Source organism: Natrix helvetica, assembly GCF_964273705.1.
Source record: "Natrix helvetica genome assembly, chromosome: 7".
NCBI classification, from domain to species: domain Eukaryota; kingdom Metazoa; phylum Chordata; class Lepidosauria; order Squamata; family Natricidae; genus Natrix; species Natrix helvetica.
Genome location: NC_138558.1, coordinates 78,165,045 through 78,191,111, shown reverse-complemented (window position 1 = coordinate 78,191,111; position 26,067 = coordinate 78,165,045). Strand labels below are relative to the sequence as shown.

General features: G+C 50.4%; 1 protein-coding gene across 1 annotated transcript; it reads left to right on the top strand.

Annotated features, from left to right (window-relative positions):
- Positions 1-875: 875 nt before the first annotated feature.
- SH3TC1 (SH3 domain and tetratricopeptide repeats 1) lies at positions 876-25,965 on the top strand. Its single transcript, XM_081959054.1, has 17 exons — positions 876-1,218; positions 5,420-5,737; positions 7,464-7,591; positions 8,573-8,678; positions 9,859-9,999; positions 10,918-11,056; positions 11,197-11,270; positions 12,009-12,213; positions 12,574-12,716; positions 13,451-13,492; positions 14,485-16,167; positions 16,541-16,721; positions 18,480-18,630; positions 19,687-19,809; positions 19,934-20,084; positions 23,655-23,851; positions 25,445-25,965. Exons 1-17 carry the CDS (start codon positions 981-983, stop codon positions 25,679-25,681), a joined length of 4,257 nt encoding a protein of 1,418 aa, XP_081815180.1. The 5' UTR covers positions 876-980; the 3' UTR covers positions 25,682-25,965.
- Positions 25,966-26,067: the final 102 nt, after the last annotated feature.

The window sequence follows — 26,067 nt, the reverse complement described above, 5'->3', positions numbered from 1 at the left end:
TGTTCACCTAATTAAACAAGAAAGGATAAAAGAAGGTAGAAAAGCAGCTGAAGCAGCTGAATTCTTGCTGGGGAAAAAAAAGCCCCAAATCCATATTTCGGCTTTGTCTTTGTCGTCAGCTGGATTTTCTTACTCAGTTCCTGGGCCTTTCCTTCCAGTTCCAGATGGAGAAAAAAGTCAGAATGGCAGCCACAACCATACAACTGAAACCTGGTCTCTCTTTTTTTTGGGGGGGGGGGTGTGGAGGGGGAAGGGAAGGTGCATAATTTTATACACCTTTTTTATACACTTTATTAAAGAAACCAGTTCCAATTAATATAAAGTGAGAAAAAAGGCAGAAGAAATCAAAGAGAAAGCTAAAAATTCAAAAAAGAAGAAGAGAGGGAACAATTAAAAAAACAACGTTTGTCTTCTCACCTTGCCTTTATTGATATAGCTTTTGTTGTGGCAATTGAGCTGGGCTTTCATTCACTCTCCTTAAGAGTGAATCCTTTGGCGGTTTCCCCATCTTGGGTCGGGGCCAGAAGCATAAAGTGAAGCCACAATTAAACTGCCCAATTTGCACTGTCCTCACTGCTTGTAAGGGAGGAGCAGATGGAAGATGGATCCATCTGACTTCCTCCCGATGTAAGGAGAAGCCACACACACCTCCAATCCCAATTGCTGGTCTCAGAAATTATCTAGTCGTTTTAAGCAAATTACCTGACTTCCTTCGGGGACCTCGTACCCGAAACTCTGGTTTAAGGCTCCCTTGCTGAGGTGACCCCAAAAGCACCCAAAGAGCCGAGGGCCTGATCAGCCAGTGGGATTCCTTGGACAGGGGAGCCTCCGGCCAGCTTCCTTAGCCACTTCTGCTAAAACAGTAGTGGTCAGAATGGTGGGCAAGAAGGCAACCTTCATGTCTGGAAAACAGCCGTTGGAAGCTACGCATGGGGTGAACTTATATAAATGGTGCCCAGTCCAGGAAGAAGAACATACAGATGAAGTCAGGACTGGCCTTTTGGAGGCCCCCACCTGGCCCTTTAAGTGCAGACTTCCTTCCCTCTTTATTGGATGAAACCAGCCAACACGGTGTTTCTGCTGTTAAATTGCTTTGCTCCCCCCTCAGCTCTGTATCTCTTTATCCCTCCTTCTCAAAGGTTTCTGGTTTGTTTCTGGGGTCTAGTGGTAGAACTGCAAAGGGCCCCCTAAAGACCCCGGAAAGAAGCATCTTCCAAGGTAAGAGGCTTTGGCATTTTTCCATGACTGTCTCTGAGATGGGCTGGAGTTTAACCTTTTCCTGATTGCGGACTTGTTTTTCAAATTGTAGCTATTACAGCCTAGAAGTTTTCCCTATTTTGAAATTATTTTTACTTTGCTGCATCTTTCTACTAGAAAAAAGAATACAAAGGAATTAAAACAAGCCAGCATCGGTTGACAGTAGGAAATTGAAGAAATATTTCAGTTACACTCTTTATTATTCTGGAGACAAAAGCCTTAAACTTCATTCATCTGCTTTTCTAATTTGAATAGTTGTATACTGGTGAAGAAGTGGGGACAAAGATGCAGCCATCCATCGTATGCATACATCATAGTTCCGTGGTGACCTGCATTCTAATCCTGGGTTAATTGTGGCAATGCCAGTAGAGCCAGGCAGCTGCTTCCCTGCGGGTGTTGCTGTTGTGAACTTCTGACCCTTGGGTGTTGCTCATTTGTGGACGGATGAAAAAAGTTCATTTTGCTTGCTATCTTCTGTTACGCTGGAAAGGTTGGGGAACTGTCAGAAAGACAGTTTATAAAATGACACACAGGGAGCATCTTACTACCGAAAGGAGAGAGATTAAAAATACTGCTTTTAGGGGGTACAATATTTGAATGAGAAATCTATTTTAAGATGGGGGGAGGGGAGGGGGTACAGTATTTGTATATAATTTACATTATATGGCGGGGGGGGGTAAAAAGGGGGAAAATTAAAAAAAAAAGAAAAAAAGAAAATAAAATAAAAATACTGCTTTGAATGCCTGTCTAAGGATATACAGTTAAATGTAAGCTAATACCGAACGACTACTTAGACTCGTAGCTTTGTACCAAAGGCAAAAGTGGGTCTGCTAATTAAATTGGCCTGGACTCAGTCAAGGACTTTGCATTCGTCTGTCTCTGGTACATTTCCATCTGTTGTTCTCTAACGCACTCAAAAGAAGGGTAAATTTTGCCTCCCCCCCCCCGGAGGATGAGCTGAGCAGAGGTGGGCTGCTCCCGGTTTGGCCCGGTTCACATATGTGTTGAACAGGAGGGGCGAGAGGACCGACCCCTGTGGCACCCCACAAGTGAGTGACCTCAGGGTCGACCTCTGCCCCCCTGTCAACACACATTGCGACCGGTCGGAGAGGTAGGAGCCGAACCACCGTAAAACGGTGACTCCGACTCCCATCCCCTCCAGCCGGCGCAATAGGATACCATGGTCGATGGTATCAAAAGCTGCTGAGAGGTCTAATAGGACCAGGATAGAGGAACAACCTCTATCTCTGGCCCTCCAGAGATCATCAACCAGCGCGACCAAGGCTGTCTCTGTGCTGTGCCCGGGTCGGAAGCCGGACTGGCGTGGGTCTAGATATTCGGATTCGTCAAGGTGTCGTGGAAATTGCTGTGCCAACTGGGTCTCCCCCCCCCCGCTTGGTGAGGGTCAATGAGGAGACTTTAGGAGTGGCTGGGATGTGCCTCACACAGACCTGCTTTCTGTCCGATATCTGCCTGGCTTGTGAGTGGGAATCGAGGGGCTCCTCCTTTTCAGCAAAGCAATTTACAGTCTCCATCTTTGAACGGGAATTCAGAGCCCTGATGGACACTGTTCCCAGCCACTCCACCTCCAGAGCCTACGAGAGGCACAACTTCTAGTGCTGTTCTTCCTAAATCTAAATACAGAGCAAGGCGCTGCATGTGGACAGGAGGAGAGTCCCCATCCCTTTGGCTGGACATGTCCAGCTCTCTGCTCCACCCGCTGCCCCGTTTCATAGTATAGCCTTCATTGTCATTGTAGCCCACTGGTGCAATTCATGCCAACCAATGCAAACAACACAAATACTATAAGGAATAATCCCAATGCAAGTAATTAGGGGAAGAAGAAGAAATGGGGAAAGTAGTCATACGTTTCCATACGTGCGTGGAGTGATTGTGGTTGCGTTTAAGAGTCTGACAGGCCAAGGATAGAAACTATTTTTAAGCCGATTTGTTTGACTGGCTAAGCTTTGATGTCTTCTGCCCGGTGGGAGAAGGGCGAAGAGACAATGACCAGGGTGTGAATCCTGAGCATTGATGGGCTCCAGAAGGTGGTGTAGAAACCGCAGCCAAGAGAGCAGCGTAATGAAGCAGGAAAAGGGCCGGTGCTAAAGGAAACAATGGAAGGAAGCGCCATAGTCCCCCAATTCCCACCAGTCCTGCATCCACAGCTTCCTTTCAGAGAAATTCAAAACATTGGATCCACCAAAAAGGAGGGATTGTGTTTTTGTGTTTTTGTGTGCAGCGAAACCACATCTGAGCATCTGGAAAGAGAACTTTGTGCACCATCAAAATGGTCTGACAAAAAAGCCTATTTCAAATGCTGCTGAGGCGCTTTTCCATCCCAGAAAGGGATCTAGAATGCCATCTACGTGTAAAACAAACGGGAGACGTTCTAGTAAGAGAAAGAGAGTGTGTCGCTTGGGGAGGCCCTTAAGAAGATTGGACAAGCAGGTGGTGGGAGACTCTGAACTGAACATTCAGAGAGGGGTGTGTGTGAAGAATTCCCCTCCCCCCCAAATAGGACTTTGAAAAGTTGGGCTTCTTCATAGCTGGCATTGATCTCTTGGTGTTGATGTCCACCTCCGTGTCTGGTCACTCTCAGTGGGTTCTATTGAAGCAAGCGTGAAGCATTGCAAGGGTTCTTCTCAAACTCTTAGGCAGGGGTCCCCAAACTTGGCAACTTTAAGACTTGTGAACATCAACTCCCAGAATTCTCTGGGAGTTGAAGTCCACAAGTCTTAAAGTTGCCAAGTTTGCAGCCAGCTCAGAAGTTGCATCTCCATGCACTGGTGAGGATCCTGAAGGCCTCTTGGTCGAGCCTTTTGTCCAAGAGCCAACGCCTGCCTGGCCTTGGAAGGGCTTCCCGGGAGGGCCAGAAATGTGGGGCGAGGAGGAAAGGAGGATGATTCCAGGGACTGGAATTCTAGGGGGGTGAGGGTGGGAAGTGGTTCTGAATTCACACAGAGCCAGGAGTTTGGGTGGCGAGAGAGACCTACCGTGGAGCCAGTCCTACCTTAAGGAAGAGGCTGTGAAGATTAACAGAGCCTGTTAAAGGTCAACATGCTGTGTTTGCAAAAAGGGCCGATTAGCCCACAGTCAACAGGAAAGGAAAGCCCGTGTGTGTGTGTGTGTGTGTGTGTGTGTGAATCGGGCGGGGGGGACGAGCTGGGAGCCCGAACAGGAAGGGAAAAATCAGCACTTTTGGAGTAGCAGAGTGAAAATTGGAGAGAGCAAGACCAGGAGGAGGAGGTAGGTGCCTGCTAAGTTGGCTCTTTCTGGCTTTATTTCACGCCATGGGCCGTGAGCAAGACTTTAGGGGCGATCCTGAGCAAGGGATGGGGGAGAGCCTTTTGCAGGCATGCCAGCTGCTCGCTCTTGGGGCCCAGGGCCATTGGGGGAAAGGGGCACTGCAGGGGCATCCTCGGAGCGGCTGAGAAAAAGTGGGTGGGGCCCTTTTGGTAAGGAAGGGGGCGGGGCCTTGTGCTCCACAAACTTCCCTGCCCTTTTCTCCCAGCTGGCCCTTCAGATGTCCTTTGGAAGGCCCAAAAGGAAAAGGGCTGAGGAGGAGCAGCAGCCGGGTTAGATGCGGGCATCTGGGAAGCCCCAAATGGCCCCGTCTCCATCCGGCAGCCACCCCAAGCAAGCCTTCCTCCCAGGGCAACCAATGGGCCGGGAGGAATCTTGGTCCATGCTGGGCCCAGCTGAGAAGGTCCTTTTCCTTCCAACTCCATCCCGATAGCCGCAGAGGTTCTGCTGCTCTGGGAAAGTCTTCTTCGGATCTCCCAGCATTTTACAAAAGAGATCAAGAGGCGGCCTGGGTGTACACAGTTCCCGAGGTCCAGGACCTTCTCCCTTTCGCTGGAGCTGGTGCCCAGATTCCTCCTTCCCCAGCTCTGTCAGAAACGGAGACCCGTCCACGGGGCGGCTTGTGCAGAACGGCTACAGGGGAATGAAGAAGGCGAACTCCCTTTCCCAGTCAACTGACGCATTCAGGTGCTCCAGAAACACCCCATGCGCCACCTGGTTCTAATCCTGTAGGCAGCCTGGCAGTCTTACTAGGCCGCTGAAGTGGGGCTGGGAAGAAAGGCCAAAGTCCACCCCGCGTGGGGCTCCTAACCAAGGGGACGTTTTAACCAAAGATGGGTTTGTTGCCACGATGTAGGCCTCCTGCGGCCGGATGTTTCTGCTGCCCACCTAGGAACCATGGAGCCCTCGGGAGCTGAAGCAGCAGCAGCAGCAGCAGCAGCAGCAGCAGCAGAAGCCGACGGGCCCCCCGAAGCCACCACGGTTGACGTTGCCCCCCAGGAAAAGCCTCCCCTCAGCTCTCCCCTTGATCCCGGAGCAGGGCAGACCCCGAGCTGGGGAGAAGAAGAAGAAGAAGAAGAAGCTGAGCTCCTGGGACAGGGGGACCCCAGCCACTCAAACGCCCTGCCATCTCCAGCGGGGAAGGAGGGAGCTTCACTGCAGCCGCCGCAGAAAGGTAACACCCCCCTCCCCACCCCTGCATCTTTCCAGCTTTCCTTTGACTTTTGAATGGGTTTCTTCTCCGGACTGCAAAACTTTGGGGTTGCTCCCCCCACGCCCCTCCCCCTCCCCGTATAATCTCTGGCTGGCCAGGGTGAAATTTTGCAATCTCATTTTCTGACACTGAACAGCTGCTTACTAGTTTGAGATGCTTTGTGTGATTCAGCAAATCACAATCTGCTGAATTAAAATCTGCTGCAAGGCAGGATTCGTATGCCTCCCGTCTCCATGGCCTGCAGCCAAGAAAGGTGGGTGTCAGCTAAAGTAACACATAACATCAGGTAACAATGAGTATGGATAGATACTTTTATCCTACGTAACCGGTATTTAAATGCTTACTAAGGTTTGTCTTTTATTTTTGGGTCGATTCCCTGTTTTTCTATCAAAGGAGAATATTTAATTTTTTAAATTTTATTTATTTTCTCAAGCATGTATAAGATAACAGATATAAGTATAAACATGATTATGAACACAGGAAATGGATACGAATAAGTGAGGGCAGTAGGATAGGGACGGTGGGCACACTGGTGCGCTTATGCAGGCCCCTCTTAGGAACATTTAATTAAATATTCAGAAGGGACCAAATTCTGCAGTGGAGATTAAGTTTCCTCCAAGGATGGAAAAGTGAAGCTCTAACCTGCAGTTTTAGTGCTGGGAGAAGGGGGTCTAGCAGCCCTCCAGGTGGGGGAAGGTCTTTATTCCTCTTGCTAGCAACCTGGGGCTCCGCTGGGCAGCACAGACCAAGCCTCAGCCATGGAAGGACCCTCCTATGAGGAAAGCCAGGCCATGGTGGAGGTTGATTGGAACAGCTTCAGCCACAGGTGACAGACGGAGTCAGGTCTGAAAGAGCTCCCTCCCTCCCTCCCTCCCTCCCTCCCTTTCTCCTCGTGGGAACTGGGGAGGGTCTCGTCTGAGATGCTTCCTGAAGTGGGTTTCTTGGCTGGGGCTTCATAGGACCCGCTTGTCCGGCCTTTGCCCCGCTGGTGGCCCTCTACCCCAAGGGACCCTCCTCCTGCTCTTCTTCCTTGGACAGGCTTGCAGGCGAGATTTCACTCCATTACTTGGTTTTGTGTCAGAATTCCAAATAGCATCCGAAAGTAAATCAGAGTCCGAGGCAAAAGTTTCCTCAAAGTTCCCATTGATTAAGAGAGCCACGTTGGCACATCTGGGAAAACCCGAATCTGAAAGCTTCCCGGTTTTTCCCGCCCGATTGAAAGTTCAAGATCTTGCCCCCACACCCACCCACCAGTCCATCCCATGGTCCAATCTCCCACTGCCACACTGGCAGCTTCCACCCATCCAGTTCCGGTCAGGTGCAGAGACCAAGGATGACCTTGGCTTCCTAGAAAGGAATTTTGTTATGGCTACATAGCATCTCACTCCGTACAATTCCCCCCTCCCATTGTTCCCACAACAGAAAAGGCATAGTAGAATAATAGAGAGTGTGGCAGGTCAAAGATCCCAAAGAAAATGCAGGGATTACTCCATTTGCCTCTTTTCTGACTTTTTGCAACACAAAGTGAAATTTCCTTGCTCACCCCGACCCCATAGCTGCCCCAAAGAAGAGAAGTGGAGATGGAGTTTTGGCCCCCACAGAGCAGAAAGCACCCCTGCCCTCAACAGGGGAACGGGAGGGCTGTCCCTGGGGACGCTGCCATTAACCATAAAGCTGCTATTTTCAGCTCTCTTCCTGAAGATAACCCTGGTCCGCCGAAGGACCGGCCTTCCTGATCCTCAGCTGCAAGAGTACCTGCAGGGAAGACTCCGTCTCCTGGAGAACGACGGCCAACGTGCCGTGGCGGTTTTTAACGTAAGTTTGTAAAGGTGGGATGAAAGTCGGCCTTTGTCGTATGGACTCGGGGGCTCCTCCCTCCAATTCCAAGGGTGAGGTGGGGAGGAGAAGGGACAGCCCTGCCACCCCTTTCTTCCTTGCGACAGGCCTTTTCTGCCACCAGCCCAAAGTTCTCCCGAATGTGGGGCAGCTGCAGGCAGGGAGGCGGTTGTTGTCCTCTGGTTCCCCGTTGTGTGCTTGGAAAGAGCTACATGGGAAGGAGTTGGGGAAACCCCTGAAGCCAAAGGCTCTTCCCAAATTTGGGATCCTAGAACCTTTGGCTGTGAGATCAGTGGCCGTGGGATTCAATTTTTTTTTACTACTGTGGCCGTGGCTTGGTTTGCCGTGGCATGGCTTGGTGGGCATGGCAGGGGAAGGATACTGCAGAATCCCCATTCCCTCCCGATCAGCTGGGACTCGGGAGGCAGAGAATAGGTGGGGGCGGGGCCAGCCAGAGGTGGGATTTACCGGTTCTCCGAACTACTCAAAATGTCCACTACCGGTTCTCCAGAACTGGTCAGGACCTGCTGGATTTCACCCCTGCCCTGGACCTCCTGAATTGTGAAACCCCTCCTGCCTTTCTTCTTGGTCCTCTTCTCTCATCAAGAGATTTAGAGGTGGTTTTGTCTCTCAAGGCTCTGTAGAGGAGAGTCTCTGTTTCTACATATCTGTCTTAACCCATTCAGGATATGAATATTTTTAGCGTGTAACATAATGGAATAATGATTAGCAAATACTTTGAAGAGCAGATGTAACTGGGTCAGGGAGAGGCAGAAATTAGCTGCAAAAATCTATTTCCATTTTTGGTCAGTCATATTTGTACTGTTTTTCAAGAGGGGACAAAGGTGTAATGCAGAATCAGGCTGACACTATGACTTCCTTGTGTCTTTTAAACTCAAAAGATTTACTAGTTTTGTTCCCAGAGTAAGAAATGGCCGTCTCTCTCTTTGTCCTTCTCAGGAGTTATCGGCCAGATTGCTGTCCATCCACAGTGAAGACCATCTCATCGCCATCACATTCTGGACCTTGGAGGAAATCTGGAAGTTTATAACTTACTTTTCTCTTGGTAAAGCAACGCATCAGAAGATTTGGTATTTTGGTGGCTGTTGGTGCTCTGAAAATTAAAACATTGTTTAAGAGATACAAATTTAAATATCCCGTTTTAAATGTTGTGCGCGATGGTGCGTCAGCTAATTTCACGCGAAGGGTTTCCATGAGCAGAGTTTTGGAATCCAGAACTATTCAGACTGGATCCACCTCCCTCCCTGAGTCCAAGATCCAACTGTTGCTTAGGATACGCCTGTTTGGCTGCAGATTTTCTTCCTTTTCTAGTTTCTTAACCTTTGAGCCAAGAAAAACCATGGATAGAATTCCCAGGGTTGTGAAAGTCATCTTCCCCGCTTATCCCTTCCCCATCCAAGGAGAGATTCAGGGATACAACACCTGTTTTGTTGCACTATAAAATAACCCGGGGGGGGGGGGACATGCAACACGGCCATAGCCACAATCTGCTAGTTCCATCCTTGGGGAGTTTTGGCTGCTTGAAGGACCAGAGACGGGAGCATCTCGTCAGAGACGGGGAAGGGCCTCGGATTAGGGCGAACCTATGGCAAGCGTGGCAGAGGTGGCACACACAGAGCCCTCTCTGTGGGCATGCGCACCATCACCAGCTGCTCTTATGGTTTTTGGCACACACATGTGCACTGGCTAGCTGGTCTTCGCGGGTGTCAGAGCGCCGGAAAACGGCTCTCACTGTTTGCTGGACTGTTTTTGGCCCCAAAACAGCAAAAAAGAAAAAAAAACCAGGCAAACGCACGCCAGCCAGATGATCTTTGGGTTTCTGGTGCTCCGGCACACGCATGCACACATGTTCCATTTTGGTCACCCGGTGCTGAAAAGGTTCCCCACCCCTGGTTTAGGGACAGAGATCCTCTGGAACTCACTGAGGTTTTACTGAATTCAGGTTGAAATCGTCAAAATCAGAAACTGCACAACCGTTGTCAAAGCAAGGAAGTTTCACTCTCCAATCTGCGTTGGGGACCGAAGGATCCTTTTCGCCCCGTAAGGAAGTCCTGCCTTTCCTTTTCTTCTTGGACCTGGCATGGATGACGGGGTGGAAATACTCTGGGGGTCAGAGAGTTTTGGGGACCTCGTCAAAAGCTAGGAAATATGTATGCTTCAAATGAACACTGTTAATTTTTAAATTAATAGGCCGTGTGGGATAATGTGAAAACTGCTTTTGACAGGCTTTTTAAGTCCCTGCCTGGAGACGCTCTTGCTGGATGACTCTTTGTGGCTCTCCTCGCCAGAAGAAGCTGCTGGAATTGAGGTCCTCTTAGATGAGAATTGCCTCCATCGGGTCTACAGAGGACTCTTGATGCAAGAAGGTACCCTGGGGTTTTACTGCGCTTGCAAAAGAGTATTTGGCCTCTGCTGAACTGAAGGGGATGCGAGGAGAAGCTTCGGGCCCGGCCTCCCTTCAGAAACGGTCTGAGGAAAACATGGCGTCAAACAAAGGCAAAATGAGAGCTTCCGTTGGTCGGAAGGGAATTGGGTTTGGAGGCAGAGGTGCCTCTGCTCCGGCTGGGATCACACTTACACGTCTCTCTCTCTCTCCGCCTGTCTCTCTCTGCCTGTCTGCCTGCTCAAGGCAGCCTGTTTTTGGGACATTGTTAATGTTCTGCGCTTGTGCAGATCTATTCACAGGCAACTGCGCACCAGTGGTGGGTTCCAGATCCCGTTGCAACCGATACAGTGCAACAGGGACCGGCGGCCACCACATAAATGCATGCAGCAGGCGCGCACATCTATGCAGCGTGCGCATGCGTCCTCACCTCCTGCGACGCCTCTGCGACGCTCCAGATGCTCGGTGGAGCGTCGTGCAGGCACCATATGCTCCGTGCGCGGAAGCCCCACAGAGCTGAAATACAGTTCAGGCGGGCGGGTGGGCCCTCCGGAGCACCCCAGTGTTTCCGGCAGGCACTGGTAGGCCCGTACTGGGGTGTGCTGCCTGCAGCCCACCACTGGTGCGCACCCACCAAACCTTCAGTAACACCAGCAGAGTCCTTTCCGGGAGAGGGGGCGGTCTATAAATGTGAATAATAAATAAATAAATAAATAAAACCCCCCTTGGGGTAGGATATGTTTCTGCTCTCTACCTGGGGAAAAAGAGCGAAGACTTCAATCGTGGGGTCCTCCATATTCTCCCACCAAGCATCTGGAGTTACTCTTTCACGAACCACAACCGCACCATCCACAGCTGCAGGACGCGCCCCTTACTTCATGTGGTGCTTTCCCCCCTTCAGGTGCCTATTTGGGGTTTTGTCCCGAGAACGTTGATGCGAAGAATCCAAGAGCCATTTGCCAGGTGGAATCGGCAGATCCAGAGCAAGTCCGGGACGGCCAACTCCCCGATGTCTTGGAGCCCCCGGTGCCTTTCCATCAGTAGGTGCCCGAGTTACCTTGCGGGGCTTCCCTCTGCCTGAGCGAGGGCTCCGGGGGGGGGGGGGGCATTGAGCTTACCTTTGGGGCATTGCAGGGATGCCATTTATGGTTGGTTGAATATTACTTTCTGGGGTCTGTAGATGGTTTCTGAAAGCAAATGCAGCGTCTGACGGGTTGGCCGGCATAACTGCACTTCCAGTCACAGACCAAGCAGGTGAGGAGCAATGATTAAAATTGGGTTTTTAATTTCTGCGTCCGTGACTTAAAGAGTCCCTTCAACGTAACATGTAAATGCTGCCCATTTACTCAGCCTCCTGGCACTGTGGTGGGATTCCCTTGGCTTCCTCCTCAATACAATAGCAGAGTTGGAAGGGACCTTGGAGGTCTTCTAGTCCAACCCCCTGCCTAGGCAGGAAACCCTATACCGTTCCAGACAAATGGCTATCCAACATCTTCTTAAAGACTTCCAGTGTTGGGGCATTCACAACTTCTGGAGGCAACTTCTGTTCCACTGATTAATTGTTCTTACTGTCAGGAGATTCCTCCTCGGTTCTAAGTTGCTTCTCTCCTTCATGAGTTTCCACCCATTGCTTCTTGTTCTACCCTCAGGTGCTTTGGAGAATAGTTTGACTCCCTCTTCTTTGGGGCAGCCCCTGAGATATTGGAACACTGCTATCATTTCTCCCCTGGTCCTTCTTTTCACTAAACTAGACATCCTCCTCCTCCTTCAAACCCTCTCATCCCCTCTCCTGCTGGAGCTGTTTACAGGGAAATTCTGTTAAAAAACGTGGCTCTGACGGGTGAATAAGAGAGAGGGGGGGAGGGAGGGAGCGAGCTGGGTGGGTTTACTGACCCCTTATTTCTAATGTTACTCTCTGTGAAACTTGTAACATCGACATTATCATCACTGACGTGTTATGGACTTATTTGATGTCTTCCGTATGTCTTCCAGCCACAGGATTATCTATCGCCGTCGTCAGCCACGAGAGTTCTGTGCCAGATGAGATCAGTTTCCAAAAAGGAGATGAAATTGAGATCATTGGCTATTTCATGAGGTGCATGCCTTGGTTTGTGGGACGGCGTCTCTCTTCGGGTCAGGTTGGCTTTGTGCAGAGCAACTGTGTGGAGCCCGAGAGCTTCCTGGCCATCGTCACAGAGTAAGTAGCGTTCGAGTCCGTGGCGCTTGCCAAGTGTCACCTCAGGCGAGGCAGGAGAGGTTCTTCCTGACCTGTGCTGGTGACAAGGAAGCAGATCTCCTGGCCACCCTTGGGGTCCCCTTCCCTGCATCCAGGGGGATGGAGAGGCCCAAGGATATCCCACAAGACAACCCCCTCATGACGGCTCAGCAGAATTTCCTTAAAAACAATGAGGCTTTGATCTCCTCATCTCCCTTTTCCCCACCCTACTCTTCCAATTGCTCCCTTGATCCTTCTCTTCCTCGTCTTTTGGTGAGGAGGACTTGCCCTGGGAAGACATGAAAGTCCTAAAATTGACCTTTCCCCCCCCCCCTTTCTCAGACTTCCATGCACGGATTTCTTCAGGGAGGATGGCGACTCTTTCACGAAAGAAGAATTCCTCTTGGATAATCTGGCCAGGCTCCTGGCACTCACTTCCCAGGGAACCATTTGCAGTGCCTATCAAATCGATGAGCCGTTCCCAGGTATTGCAGCTCCCTCCCTGGGCAGGACAGAGGCGCAAGGCTGGTGGGCGCCTCTTGGACTTTGCAGTTTGCTAAAAAGGAAAATACAAGTGGCCGCACGAACTGCCAAGTTATCTATTATTTACATTTCATTAGCCTCCGAAGTCAAGGAACTGAATGAGCATGAATGTAAACATTCGCTTGTTTGAATGCTTCAACAGGGTGAAGCTCAAAAGGAGGATGAATTTAGTAGTTGGAATATGGATTTCTTCAATTTCTTCAAAGGATTCCATAGGTCATTTCTCAACTTTTCTGCGCTTAAGAAAAATGGGAAGTCCTGCATTTAATGCCACTGCAATTACTTCCAGTATGTAGTAGAGTTGCGTGTTACCCTCTTTATCTGAAAGGAAGCTGAGCCTCAATTTAGGATTGATGAGAGAGAGAGAGAGAGAGAGAGAGAAGGTTGGGGGGGGGGGAACCAATCCAAACCATAGGCCTACATGATACTTAGCCTCGTAAGGTTCTGCTCTCCAGGTGAAACCATACTTGGAAATTGGTCCACCAACCCAATAAACCTGTGTGTGTGTGTGTCCAGGCGCAAATTTGGCATCCCCGGGTGAAGCCACCAGGTTGTTGCAGAGTTCCCAGGATGGGACTTCGAGTCCCTCTACACAGTATTAGGCCTCTCAAAGTAGGCAGTCAATAAGCCAAATGTGGCCTGAACGATGTTCTCATTTATCTCATCTATCTCACAGATGCACAGAATGACGTGGGCCTCCAGAAACCTCGCGAGGAAGGTAAAACAAGGTGTAAATACGCAAGACGGAGGGAACATTTTAGGGTTTTTTTTAAGTGTAAAACAAGGCAGCGGAGGAAACGTTGGGCTGAGATCAGTGGTGAAATTCTATTTTTTTCAGTACTGGTTCTGTGGGCTTGGTGGGCGTGGCAGAGGGGAAGGATACTGCAAAATCCCCATTCCCTCCCCACTCCTGGAGCCAGCCGGAGGTGGCATTTGCTAGTTCTCCGAACTGCTCAAAACTTCCATACTGGTTCTCCAGAACCTGTTAGAACCTGCTGGATTCTACCCCTGGCTGAGATGATGCATGATGGAAGCTTTACTTGGTACCTTTTATATCTATATCTAGTGAAGATATTTAATGCAGGCATCTAATATAAAGGTATTGTCGGGGTTCCAAATAGGATCCAAAATTAAATCAGAGTTGGAGGTAAAGCATTCCTCAAAGTTCCAATTTATGAAAGCTTCCTGGTTTTCCCCACCCAGTTGAAAGTTCAAGATCTTGCCCCCACCCCACCCACAGGTCCCTCCCATGGTCCAGTCTCCCACTGCCACGCTGGCAGTAGTTCCACCCATCCAGTTCAGGTCAGGTGCAGAGGTGCAGAGACAAAGGATGACCTTGGCTTCCCAGAAAGGAATTTTGTTATGGCTACATATCATCTAACTCCTTACAATCCCTCCTCCCGTTTTCCCACAATAGAAAAGGCATAGTAGAATAATAGAGAGTGTGGCAGGCCAAAGATCCAAAAGAAAAGATGGCTGCAGACCTGACAGGTATCTTTTATATCTAATCTAATGAAAAGAAGGACTGGGCTGACATGATAGCAGTGTTCCAATATTTGAGGGTCTGTCACAGAGAAGAGGGGGCTGACTCATTCTCCAAAGCACCATTCTCCAAAGAAGGAAGGACAAGAGACGTAACAGAGGGAAGCTTTGCCAGGAGAGAAATAACCCTGAAATTACTTGCAGCCTTCCCCTTTCTTTCTCTTTCAGAAGGGGCCCCTTCCTTCTTCAATGAAAAGGAGAGCCCAACGCCATGCAGAGCGCTGCGGTCACTCATGAAGGTGAAGGACTCTCAACCAACTGAAGATAAGAAGCAGCAGCTGCCCACTTGCCATGGGCCGGAGCCCCCCCTTTTGCAGAAGCCACATTTCCCCCTGAGCCAGGGTGGTACTTGGGGGCCAGAAATTCCCGAGTCGTTACTGTCGTTTTTGAACCAGGGAGGCTACGTGGAGGGCCTGGGGGGCCTGTACGACCCTCCTTTGTCCTTTCTCGAGACGTCCATCCAGGGCGATGCCACGGAGGAAGAGCTGATGGATTCCTTGGCTCGCGCTCGGGCAGTGGCCAGACAAGCCGACCTGCCCTGGGCCACGACGCGGCTCTGCTACCTGCTGGGACGAATGAGTCTCCGGAGGTCCAAGCTGTCTCAGGCCCGGGTGTACTTGGAAGAAGCCCTGGCAACCCTCCGGGGGGATTTCCACGACCTCCACTTGGTCGCCACTCTTTACACCCACCTCACAGGCATTTACCTGAAGCAGAAGAACGCAGAGAAAAGCGCTTCCTTCCTCGACAAAGCTGCCTCTTTGCTGATGGGCCTGGACGGCCACGCAGACGGGGCAGAGATGATCCTGGAGATCTTGAACTATGCCTTGAAAAGAGCCGTGCTCAGCCAGAGCAGAAACGCCGAGGCCAGGGCCTGCTTCCTGCTGGCAAAGCACTGCCTGACTTTCAAGCAGGGGCAGGAACCGGCCCCCTTCCTGGAAAGGCTGCAGCAGCTGCTAAATACGGGCGAGGGGTCACCCAGTGGTGGGGGGTCTGTGGACTGTTACCTGAAGCTTGGCCAGCTCTACAGCCAGAAGTGCCTGCCCCGCCTTGCGCTCAGCTGCGCCAAGGTGGTCTCTTCCCGCAGCTCCTGTTCTCTGCTGGAGCTGTTCAGGACCCTCGATTTGGTGTTAAGGAATGCCTCTAAAGTCCACAGTCCCACGCCTGGTGGACAAACACACCCCTCCCTCGTGGCCTTTTACCTCCGAGAACTGCTTCACGCGCTGGAACGGAGCAGGGGCAGCCAGAAGCTGTGCGGCATCATTTACTACGAACTTTCTCAGCTGCACAGCCGTTACAAGCGGTATGAAGAAGCCATCGGCTACATGGAGGCGGCTCTAGAGCTGAACACGACTGGACAAGTGGTGGAAGACACCATTAACCACTTCATTTTCCTCAGCTGGCTCTACGCCCTCCATCAGCAGAGTGACACGGCGCTGTGCATTTTAAACGCAGTCGCAGAGTCCCCCTGGAGCACCCGCCAGCAGTTGGGCGTCATCCATAACATGGCAGCCATTATTCTGAGGCGGAGGAATCAGCCCAGGGAAGCCGCGGAGCGCTACTTCAGAGCTCTGAGCATTTCCAGAGAGACGGGCAGCGTGGCTAACGAGGCAGTGGCTCTGGCCAACCTGGGCGTCTTGTGCCTGCACTCGTCTGCCCAAAGCCTGGGGGAGCATTTCTTGATCAAAGCCATCCAGCTCTTCTCCGAACTCTCCAGCGGAGAATGTGGGGGGAACTTCGTGGCCATCCTCCTCCGGCTGGGGCACCACTACACCCGCGGGGCTCAGAAGGAGAAGGGGAGGAATTGCTATGAGTGGGCCTTTCTGGTGGCCATGGAATGCGAGGATGTGGAAGGTAAATTCATTTCCCAGTTTCACAATTAGGATAAATGATGCTGTAAAGCTTTTCCCCAGCTCTCAAGGCGAAGGGCCCAGAGGAGCTAAACTGGATATTTTGCTCAGTTTCTTTTGTCCGCTCAGGCACACATTTTGAAGTTTGCTGCCTTCGCTTCTCCCTCTGCTACGACCCCTAGAAGCCCAAATGCCCTTTGGTGATGCCCTAATAAAGAGCATTTGTGGTTGATGTGGTTCAGGCAGTTCAGTGCATGGAAAGGGACGGGCACATGGAAAGGTCGGCTCTTCGGGCTGGTGAGAAGCTGTGGGGGCCGAGGGTGTCTTGCTGTTGGAAGGCTTTGTGGCATTAATGGCCAACTGCTCCTCCTTTCTAGGGCAACTCCAGGCGGTCCAGCACCTGTGCCATTTCCACAGCACGGTTGTCCCAGATCCAGCGCAGTGTGTCCTCTACAACGAATATCAGCTCACCCTGGTTAGGAAGATGTCCGACAAGGTCATGGAAGGGCAGGTGCTAGAGACCATCAGCCAGCTCTACCTTTCTCTGGGAACAGAAAGGTAGGAACTGCAACGCATAGCAGAGGTGGTATCCAGCTGATTCTGACCAGTTCGGGAGAACCAGTAGCAGAAATTTTGAGTAGTTGGGAGAACCGGCAAATACCACCTCTGGCTGGCCCCGCCCCATCTATTCTCTGCCTCCGAGCCTCTGAGTCCCAACTGATCAGGAGAAAATGGGGATTTTTCAGTATCCTTTCCCTGCCACGCCCACCAAGCCACACCACAGAACCTGTAGTATAAAAATTGGAATCCCACCACTGTAATGCATGAGCTTCCAACGAAGAGGGTGTTATCACTTGGCCACTTTGTTAGTGAGCTGGACACAAGAGTGTCCTTCTGCAGGCAGAAGAGGCTGCCTTCCCCTCAACAAAAAGTTTCTTTATCCCAAGAACAGGCCCCCTTCTGATGTCTGGGATCAAAGTTTCCATCATCGTCAGCCAGTTTACCCTGGCCTGGCCCAGCCTGAGCTCTGCTGGACAAGCAGCGTTGTTCAGCCCTTCCCCACCGTGGGTGCAATATGCTTGCATTCTCTCTAAGGGGGGGGGGTGTCAGGCATTTCTGACTTTCACGTTAAGTGACCCACTGAGAGTGGTGCTGAGAAGACCCGGACTTTGATACTGCAGGGAGAGCCCTGGAGGGTCTTGGCCTGCCACCTTCTTTCTGACATTCTGACCTTCATGACCAGCAGAATTTCAGCTGGTGGGACTTTCCTAAATTATCTTGTACTGAGAGCTCCATTTTTATCCCTGTGTGGTGCAGGGACCATGCTAGAAAAAAACTCCACCAAGCTGGGAGAGATTGGTTGGCTGCAGTTCTGCCTGAGGATCTCCATGGCTGGTGTGGATGATGGGCCTATAGATCTCGTAATATTTCCGTCCAAGTGTTGTTAGTTCGATCACAACCGCCAAAAAGATTCTAATCAGAATGGTTTCTGCAGCTGATAAATAGATATCAATGGTGTATCTCGACCAGGGGTGGGTTGGCTCCCGGCATTACAAAAATGTGTGTGCGCATTTGCACAAAAATAGGTGGCACATGCGCAAAACGTTTTAAAAAATTAAATTTGTGCAATTACAATTGCTCTGTGCATGTGCAGAACCGAAAATCAAGATGGGCGGCCCCGTAGGAGAACTGGTTCGGGGGCGTGGCAGGCCTGGGTTGCTGCTGGTTCCAGCGACTCAGGCCGCCAAACCACTACCGGTTCAACTCAACCGGTAGGAACCCACCTCTGATCTGAAGAAAATATCAGCCGTGAGGGAGAAGATCCCACAGTAGACAGAGCAACTGGCTCAGGGTGGACCCTCCATAGGTTAGCAGGCTGTAATGGTGATAGTGGGAGATTTGTACTTTCAGGCTTGCAAGCTTGATGTCTGTCTTTCAGGTAAGACCAGACAGGAAACACGGCTGGATGAGCTAATTCTGCTTTATTGTAAAGCTGCATCAACAGGATTGTGCAATTCCAAATGTACAATTCTCCCCTTTTTCCAAAAGGCAGCTGGACTTTCTTAGCGTTTTCTTTGGCAACGTTTCCCTTCCCACCTAAGCAGCGTCTTCAGTTCTGAACTGATTGGGAAGCTTCCCAGTCATAATAATAATAATAATAATAAACTTTAATTCATGGTTTCATGGGTTCCCTGCACGGGGCAGAAGGCTGGATGAAAGGATCCAGAGTGGATCAAAATGATCTCTTGGTTGGTCCTCAGAGGTTTTGGGAATAATACAAGGTCAGCCGGATCATGTTTCTCCTTCTCCCTTCAGGGCCTGCCGGTCTGCTCTGGACTACCTGAAGAGAAGCCTTGGGATCTTCATTGACCTTCGAGCCAAAAATAAGGAAGCCCATGCCTGGCTCCAGGCAGGCAGGATCTATTACGCACTGCGGGAGAATGAATTAGTTGACGTTTATATCCAGGTAAGGGGAATGACCCGGGGAGGTCACTGAAACTGACCATTTCCTCAGCTGTTTTAACTAAAAAAAAAAGAGAGAGAGAGAGAACAGATGCTAATTTGGTTGTTTTTAAAATGACCTGCCTAACAAGTAGGAGATGGGTCTTTCAGCCGTACCTTGATGCCCTCTGAAATTTACTAAGTTTACTTTTCTCAGGAAGAGCAAATTGGCTCACAACTAATTATTTCCATATATCTCAACATTATACATACTTTTCTAATAAATAGAAATATACACTTTCTAGCTATTCACAATTTGCAATAGATAGTGTTCCTCTCATCAGAAGTGTCTATTGCTCCTTTATATTCTATCCCTTTCAGTTGAAAAATTGCCCGTGAGTTTGCTTTTCCCCAGACAGCCGAGGAGGAGTGGGAATCTCATTGTAGATCAGGTCCCTCAAACACGTGCTGAGTCACCCCTCACGCGGATTCTTCCAGATGCGCTGGGACCCTTATTCCAGGGTCAGCAACCCGGTCTAAGCAACTCTGGAGCCGCATGTGGCCCTTTCGTCCTTCTGCTGCAGCTCCCTGTCGCCAGTCAGCTCCACAATCGATAGGGCTTCCGGTTAGGACAGGTAGAGGAAAAAGGACGCCACTCTAGGAGGAGGAGACTCTATGAGGAGTCGGACTTTTGGTCACTCCAGAATTGAAGGGGGGGGGTTTCCTTCCGGTTAGGATCTTTGTGGCTCTTTAAGGTTGCTGACACCCCCCCCCCCCCCCCAGACCACCTTCTACCTGGTGCCTTTAGCATCTTCCACCAAGCCTTGGAATGTTTTGTGGCTGCGATTTGGGGTGATTCAAGACCTTCTACATTTCCAGCCAAGAGGGGATGACCCAGTTCTTATTCAAATGTAAAAGGTGACATCAGAAGAGGCGGCTAGCGGCAGTTCTAATCCCATAAGGCCTATTTATGGAACGCTGGAAAAAGAAGAACGTGGATTACAAGCAGCTTTGGGTTGCCTAGGGCTTCTGTTCCTTCTTCCGCGTTGCTCCGTCTGGTTAAACCCTCCTTTCCTCCTAGGTTGCTCACAACGTTGCTTTGAGCTCTCGGGACCCCAATTTAGAAATGGAAATGCTCGAAGCCTCGGGAGACATTTTTTTCAACGGCGACTGGGAAAAGGAAAAAGCAGTGCCCTTCTACAGGGTGGGTATCCTCTTCCCACCCTTCGCCCGGGTCCTCCTCAAGAAATTGGGCCGATGAGGCTGGGTGGTGCCTTTGCGATGTCGCACTCCGCAAGACGGCCCTTTGTCTCCTGCTCCTGCTTTAGGACAAAGCCCTGCCGCTTGCTGTGAAGGCCAAGAACGGCAGTGCTGAACTTCGCCTCTTCAACAAGCTGGTTGGGCTGTTCTTGACCTTACAGAAGTATGAGGAATGCCTCGGATACGCCCAGACGTCACTCACGCTCAGTGTTGATTTAGGTAAAAACCTGTCCAAGGCATTTCCCAAAACCACTTGTCAGTGAAGACAAAGAAGGTCATCTGGGCAAAGCAGGGGTGGGCATTGCTTCCGGCATTACTGCATTGGCAACTGAGAAGGTCTTTCTCATGCGCACAATGTCAGAGAAGAGGGAAAAGAATTGTTCTGTGTTCATGGGCAGAACCGAAAATCAAGATGGCGCTGATGCCGCTGAGAGAACGGGTTCGGGGGCGTGTCAGGCTGAGTGTTACTACCTACTCGGGCGAACCGGTCCGAACCAAACCGGTAGGAACCCACCTCTGGGGCAAAGGTGTCTGAGGGATGAACCGTGGCAACCAGACCGATCTTTTGGGTTAGCCTCGCGTGTTTTATTGCTCATCCAAGCAGCTTCCTCAGTCAGAGCAGGTCTGTAGGCAGAGAGTCGTTGGAAGGTGCCAACTGCTGCCACACCAACCTCTAAGGGGTTTTCTCTCCAAAATGCATTGCAATATGTCAGTTAGGTCATCCAGACAAAGGTGTCCGAAGGTTGAATCGTGACTTCCAATGCCTCTCTGCCATCCCTGCCTCCCTCTGGACTGATGAAGCTGCTTGGGATGAGCAGTGAAACGTCTCCAGCTAATAAGAAAATTAGGCAGTCTGCTTGCCCCGATTCAGCCTCCAGAGCCTTGGGGGATGAGTCAGAGTTGCAGAGAAAGAGACATATCCTTGGCACTGTGTCATCGCAGACCCCACAAATGCTTCCTGGGTGCAGAGGGTAGAAAAAAAGGAGGGCTGAATCCAGGGATTGACAGCCTTGTCCAGGGGGTCTGCAGGGTGTGGTCCAAAAGGCCCATTTCATGGCCACTGGGGTCCCATCAAAGCTTCCCCTGCTTTTCACGGGACCACCCCTCCAGACATCTTCCCTTGCCCCAATTGCAGTAGGAGAAGCTGGGAGCAAAGTCTTCGGCCTGTGGACAATGGGGGTCTGGCAGGAGAAATTGGGGAAGGGCAGAACAAGGTTGCAAAGGGAGGAAATCCCTTAACAAGGAACTGCTTTGTTATGGAGCAATCCTGCCATAAAAGCTCTACTAGAGGAAATCTCTTTGAGGAGTAAAATGAGTGCAAGGCTCCTTGCTACACTGGGGTGCAACCAGTCTTTGGGGTTATTTTGTTGATGTGTGCAGACATTTGTGTGCCACCTGCTCCATAGGACTCCAGGCGGCTTATAAGAACAGCAAGTTATTCCCAACCGATTGGCTAAGGCAACTCTGCCCCTGTTCACCTCCAACTGTTGCCAAATGACCCACTGCAAAGGCCCAGGGAGCTCCAGACTGCAGGGCTGGCATTAGGGTTAGCATCCTCCCCTCCACTTCAGAGGGGCGGACGGCCCTTGGCGTTCCCTCCCAGAGAGAAGGGCCAGAGGGCACCTGGGAGGGACAGCCTGGAAGCTCCTGGCAGTAGAGCCACATGGAGCCTTGGAGGTGATGGCCACCCCTGGGAATTGACCCTGGAAGCTGTGGCAACAGCCTCCCATTGCTCCTTCCTCACTGGCAGCCAGGCCACTGCCGTTCAGACCAATTAAGAAGAATGTGCTGAAGTTGTCTAATTGTCACAATTATTCAGTCACCCAGCTCCACAAATCTATAGCCCCCACCTGCTGAACGACCTTCTGAAGCCTGGCCTATTTAAAAAGGGAATGAGTGAAATTAACACAAGAAATCTCTGGATTCAGATGGTAGTTTCTAAAACAGAAGTTAAATCTCTGCCTGCCAAAGCCTTCCACAGATCCGTCATTCTTCATGAATAGATAAGAAAACGCAAACTTGAGATTTTTGTCTTCATCAGAGTCGTTCGGTGTTCACCTGAGACTGTTTTTCCTGCCACCCCTACCCTCAGCAGCCCAGCCTCGTATCCCAGGCTGCACAACTCTTGACGCAAGATCTCAAGCGTCAGTTTTGGAGGTTTCCAAGACTGCTTGGCAGCTAGAATTCTGCCAAGCAGACGAGTCACATTCTGGGAAATTATGTCTCCCGTCGTACCCTGTGGAAGCAAAGACAGTGTCAGGGTTCCTAGCAGGATCCAACATTAAATCAGAGTTGGAGGTAAAAGCATTCCTCAAAGTTCCAATTTCTGAAAGCTTCCTGGTTTTCCCCACCCAGTTGAAAGTTCAAGATCTTGCCCCCACCCCACCCACAGTCCATCCCATGGTCCAATCTCCCACTGCCACGCTGGCAGCTTCCACCCATCCAATTCTGGTCATGTGCAGAGGTGCCAGAGACAAAGGATGATGACCTTGGCTTCCTAGAAAGGAATTTTGTTATGGCTACATATCATCTAACTCCATACAATCCCCCCTCCCATTTTCCCACAACAGAAAAGGCATAGAAGAATAATAGGAAGTGTGGCAGGCCAAAGACCCAAAAGGAAAGATGGTTGCAGGCCTGACACAACCCTTTTCAAGAACTTTGATGGATTTTATTGCAGCCATCAAAGCAGGTATCTCAGCACAAGCACAGAGCCACATCCTGCGTTAAAGAGACGTTGAGGATCTCCTGGTGCAGTTGTGGGCTTCAATTTTTTTTAGAACCTATTCTGTAGGTGTGGCTGTGTTTGTAGGAGTGCCTTGGCAGTCATGTGACTGGGTGGCCAACTTGTAAAATGTGGTGAAACTCACTTAACAACGCTCTTGCTTAGCAACCAAAATTTTGGGCTCAATTGTGATCATGTTCTCTCCCCCCCGCTCTCCCTCCCTCCCTTCTTTCTTGTGTCTCTCTCCCCCACTTATTTTCTTCCTTTCCCTTCCTTCGTTCTTTCTTTCTTGTCTCTATCTCTCTTTCTTTCTTTCTTTCTTTCTTTCTTTCTTTCTTTCTTTCTTTCTTTCTCATCCTTTCTCTATCTCTCTCTCTCTCTTTCACACACACACCATTTCCCTCATGTCTGCCACTGACAGCTCTCAAAGAGAAGAAAGGACTCCTGCATTGGGAAGGGGTTGGACTAGATTACCTCCATGTTCCCTTGCATTCCTCAATGTCCTCTGTCCCATTTAGTCACAAACAGCCCCATTCACTTTAAAGTTGGTCGCAAACTCCCCCCCCCCCCAATTGGAAATGAGGCGGCTGTCAAAGCAAAGGAGCGCGCCCCGCGTGGCTTGTTCAAACAGAAGAATTAACAGGAGGGGAGGATTTGATGGACAAGCCAACGGACAAGCCAATGGGCGCACGCTGCTCTCTTCTCTGACAGCCGCCTCGTTTCCAATGAAGGGTGTGGGGAATCCAAGCGGTTTCCTACCTCTGCATGGATTCCCGCCCTCCTTCCACGTGCCTGCAAGCCAAAACCTCCTGGAAGGCTTCTGCTGGCAGGCAAACGGAGGAGGGACCGTTCCGGTTCCAAGCCCCCGGAAGCCCCGGTACGGGAAGGCACGCTAAACTCTTTCAACTGGTACGTGCGTACCAGACAGAAACCCACCTCTGTCCTGGTGGCATTTTTTGGGTCTGCTGTTCACTATTGAACCTGGTGAATCAGGACCATTCCTGGTCTGCTGCCTGCCATCGTCCTCTCTTTCATGGCTGCTTTTCTCGTTGCTTCTTGCCTAGGAGACCAGCTAAGTGAGCGAGTGGCCTACCACCGCCTGGCCGTCATCTACCATCACTTGGGGCAGTGTGAGCTGGCTGAGCACTTCTTCCTCAAAGCCGTTTCCCTCTGCCCCTCCCCGCTGGAGTTTGATGAGGAAGCCCTCTATTACGTCAAAGTGTACCTTCTCCTGGGAGACATCACCTTCTACGACCTGAAGGTAAGGCAGGAAGGAGCACCTGAAGATGGGAAATCCCTCTTGCTTCCCCTGGTTGCGGGATCTTTACGGGAGACACAGGAGGACAGACCAGAACAGGCGGAGAAGCTGGGATGGTTTCAAATAATCTATGCTAAGTGTAGCTTTCATCATGTTTCCCCCAAAAGAAATTGGATTATCTTACCAGAAAGGCAGAGATGCACAAGAAGCAGCTGAGCAGAAGCCTGCCTACACCTCCCAAGATCCATAACTTCTTCTTAATGGCAGTTTCCCTGTGTCCCTCTCCTCTTTAATTTTTTGAGGAAGCCGTGCTGATTTAGAGGACTTGGAGACTGTGATTGTTCCCCCCCCCCCCCCCCCGTGACTGCTGCCTCTGTCTTCCCCTGTGCAGCGACTGCTTTTTGAAGAATTTGTGTAAAAAAAGAAAAAAAAGTGAGGCAATCAAGTTGCAGCATTCAAGCCACAGCCTCTTGCATTCAAAGGTGCAAGTAGAAAGAAAAGGCTCCTAATTTTAGATGAGGGAATGTGCCGTCCTCATTAAACTGATGCTCGTTCTTGCACACCTATACAACCCCCCTCCCCTGGCACCTTCCTGCCTTCCTTGCAGGCTCAGGAGAGAAGCCCTGTTTGTTATCACTCTCACGACACCCCAAACAGAAGTGAACTGCGGAGATTAGACCGAGGAAGAAACCACGGGAGAAAAGGAAGAAAATGGGGGGGGGGCAGCCCTGAGGGTCCGGGATGGCTGGAGTGACGCCCTGTCAGCCAGATGAGGGGCAAGGCTAGGGGAACTATGGGGGAGGGGGGTTCAGAGCATGGAATGAAGCAGCTGGAGGAGGGGGCACAGAAACTGCCCATCGCCTGCCCCCTTCCCGGCGTAGGGAGGCAGGGAGAGTAGAGGGGTCACAAGACACTCTGGCTTTTCTTGGCCCATAATGAGCTTTGCCACCATTGCTAAATCTCAATGGCAGATGTGTTGAGTTTGTGTGCGCGGAAGGATGTATCTTTTTGTTCAAGCAAAAAATGGCAATGTGGAGGCTGTGGGGTAGGTCGTTGCTGCATTACTTTTGTAGGTGTCAACCTTGGCAAGGACGTCCATAAAGAATTAGAAAGTCTTTTCTGCCATGATGGTGTCTTCTACTTGCTTTTGGGGTTTTATAGTTGGGTGAGCAGAGCCACTAGTAGGAATAGCAAAGAATGAGGCAGAACAGAGTTATTGTTGATTGGTTGGAGAGTGCCGTCTCCCCCTCCATGAGGCAATCTGCACTGGGATTGGCTGCTGTGTGTGTGTGTGTGTGTGTGTGAGGGGGAGTTTCCCTTTTTTCCCGCCTTTTTTCTTCTGAGTGCCCTGTGTGCTTTGGGATTTACCTCATGATGTTCTCCTCTCTGCCAGACTACCTTGTTGGCTATATATATAGAGAGATGTAAAATATATTTATTTATATAAAACTACAAGTTCACATCAGCATCTCTGACTTCGACAGCTGCTGTGCAATTCCTTGACACCCTTGTTGCTTTTCTAGACTTACCGACTGGCCTATTTCCATTATTTTTAAAATAAAGTAATCGCAGACCCTCTATCGCTTAATGTTTCAGGATCCTTTTGATGCTGCAGGATACTACAACCTGGCCCTGGCTGCCGCCATGGACTTGGGGAACAAGAAAGCACAACTGAAGATTTACACCAGACTTGCCATAATTTACCACAATTTCCTTATCGACCGAGAGATGTCTCTCTTCTTCTACCAGAAAGCCAGAGTCTTTGCCACGGAGCTGAATATTTGCAGAATCAACCTTTCTCCAGACCAGCCTCCTGGGAGAAAGCTCCTATGAGCCTCTCCTCTGGACACCGGCTGGAGGGCTTGCAAAGGACAGAGAGCAGCCCCCGCCTTTTTTTCTGGCACCTGAGAACAAGAGCTCCAGTTTCTGAAGCACTCGGTGCCTCCTCCTCCTTTCCCCCCCCCCGTTCCCCCCCCCAAATAAGGACAAAGTCGAGAAAGGGCATCAGAGATGATCCTGGAAGGAGCTGGCTATGAAACCACAGAACAGTTGAAGTCAGCAAACGGTGATCGAGCTCAAATGAAAGCATTTAACTGAAAATAAACATGCTAAAATAAGACATATTCAAAGTTAACATTTTCTCATGCCCCAATTTTAACATAGTTCCAGGTTTGTTTGGGAAACGGTGTTTAGAGTATGAATATGTTCCCTGAGGCAGC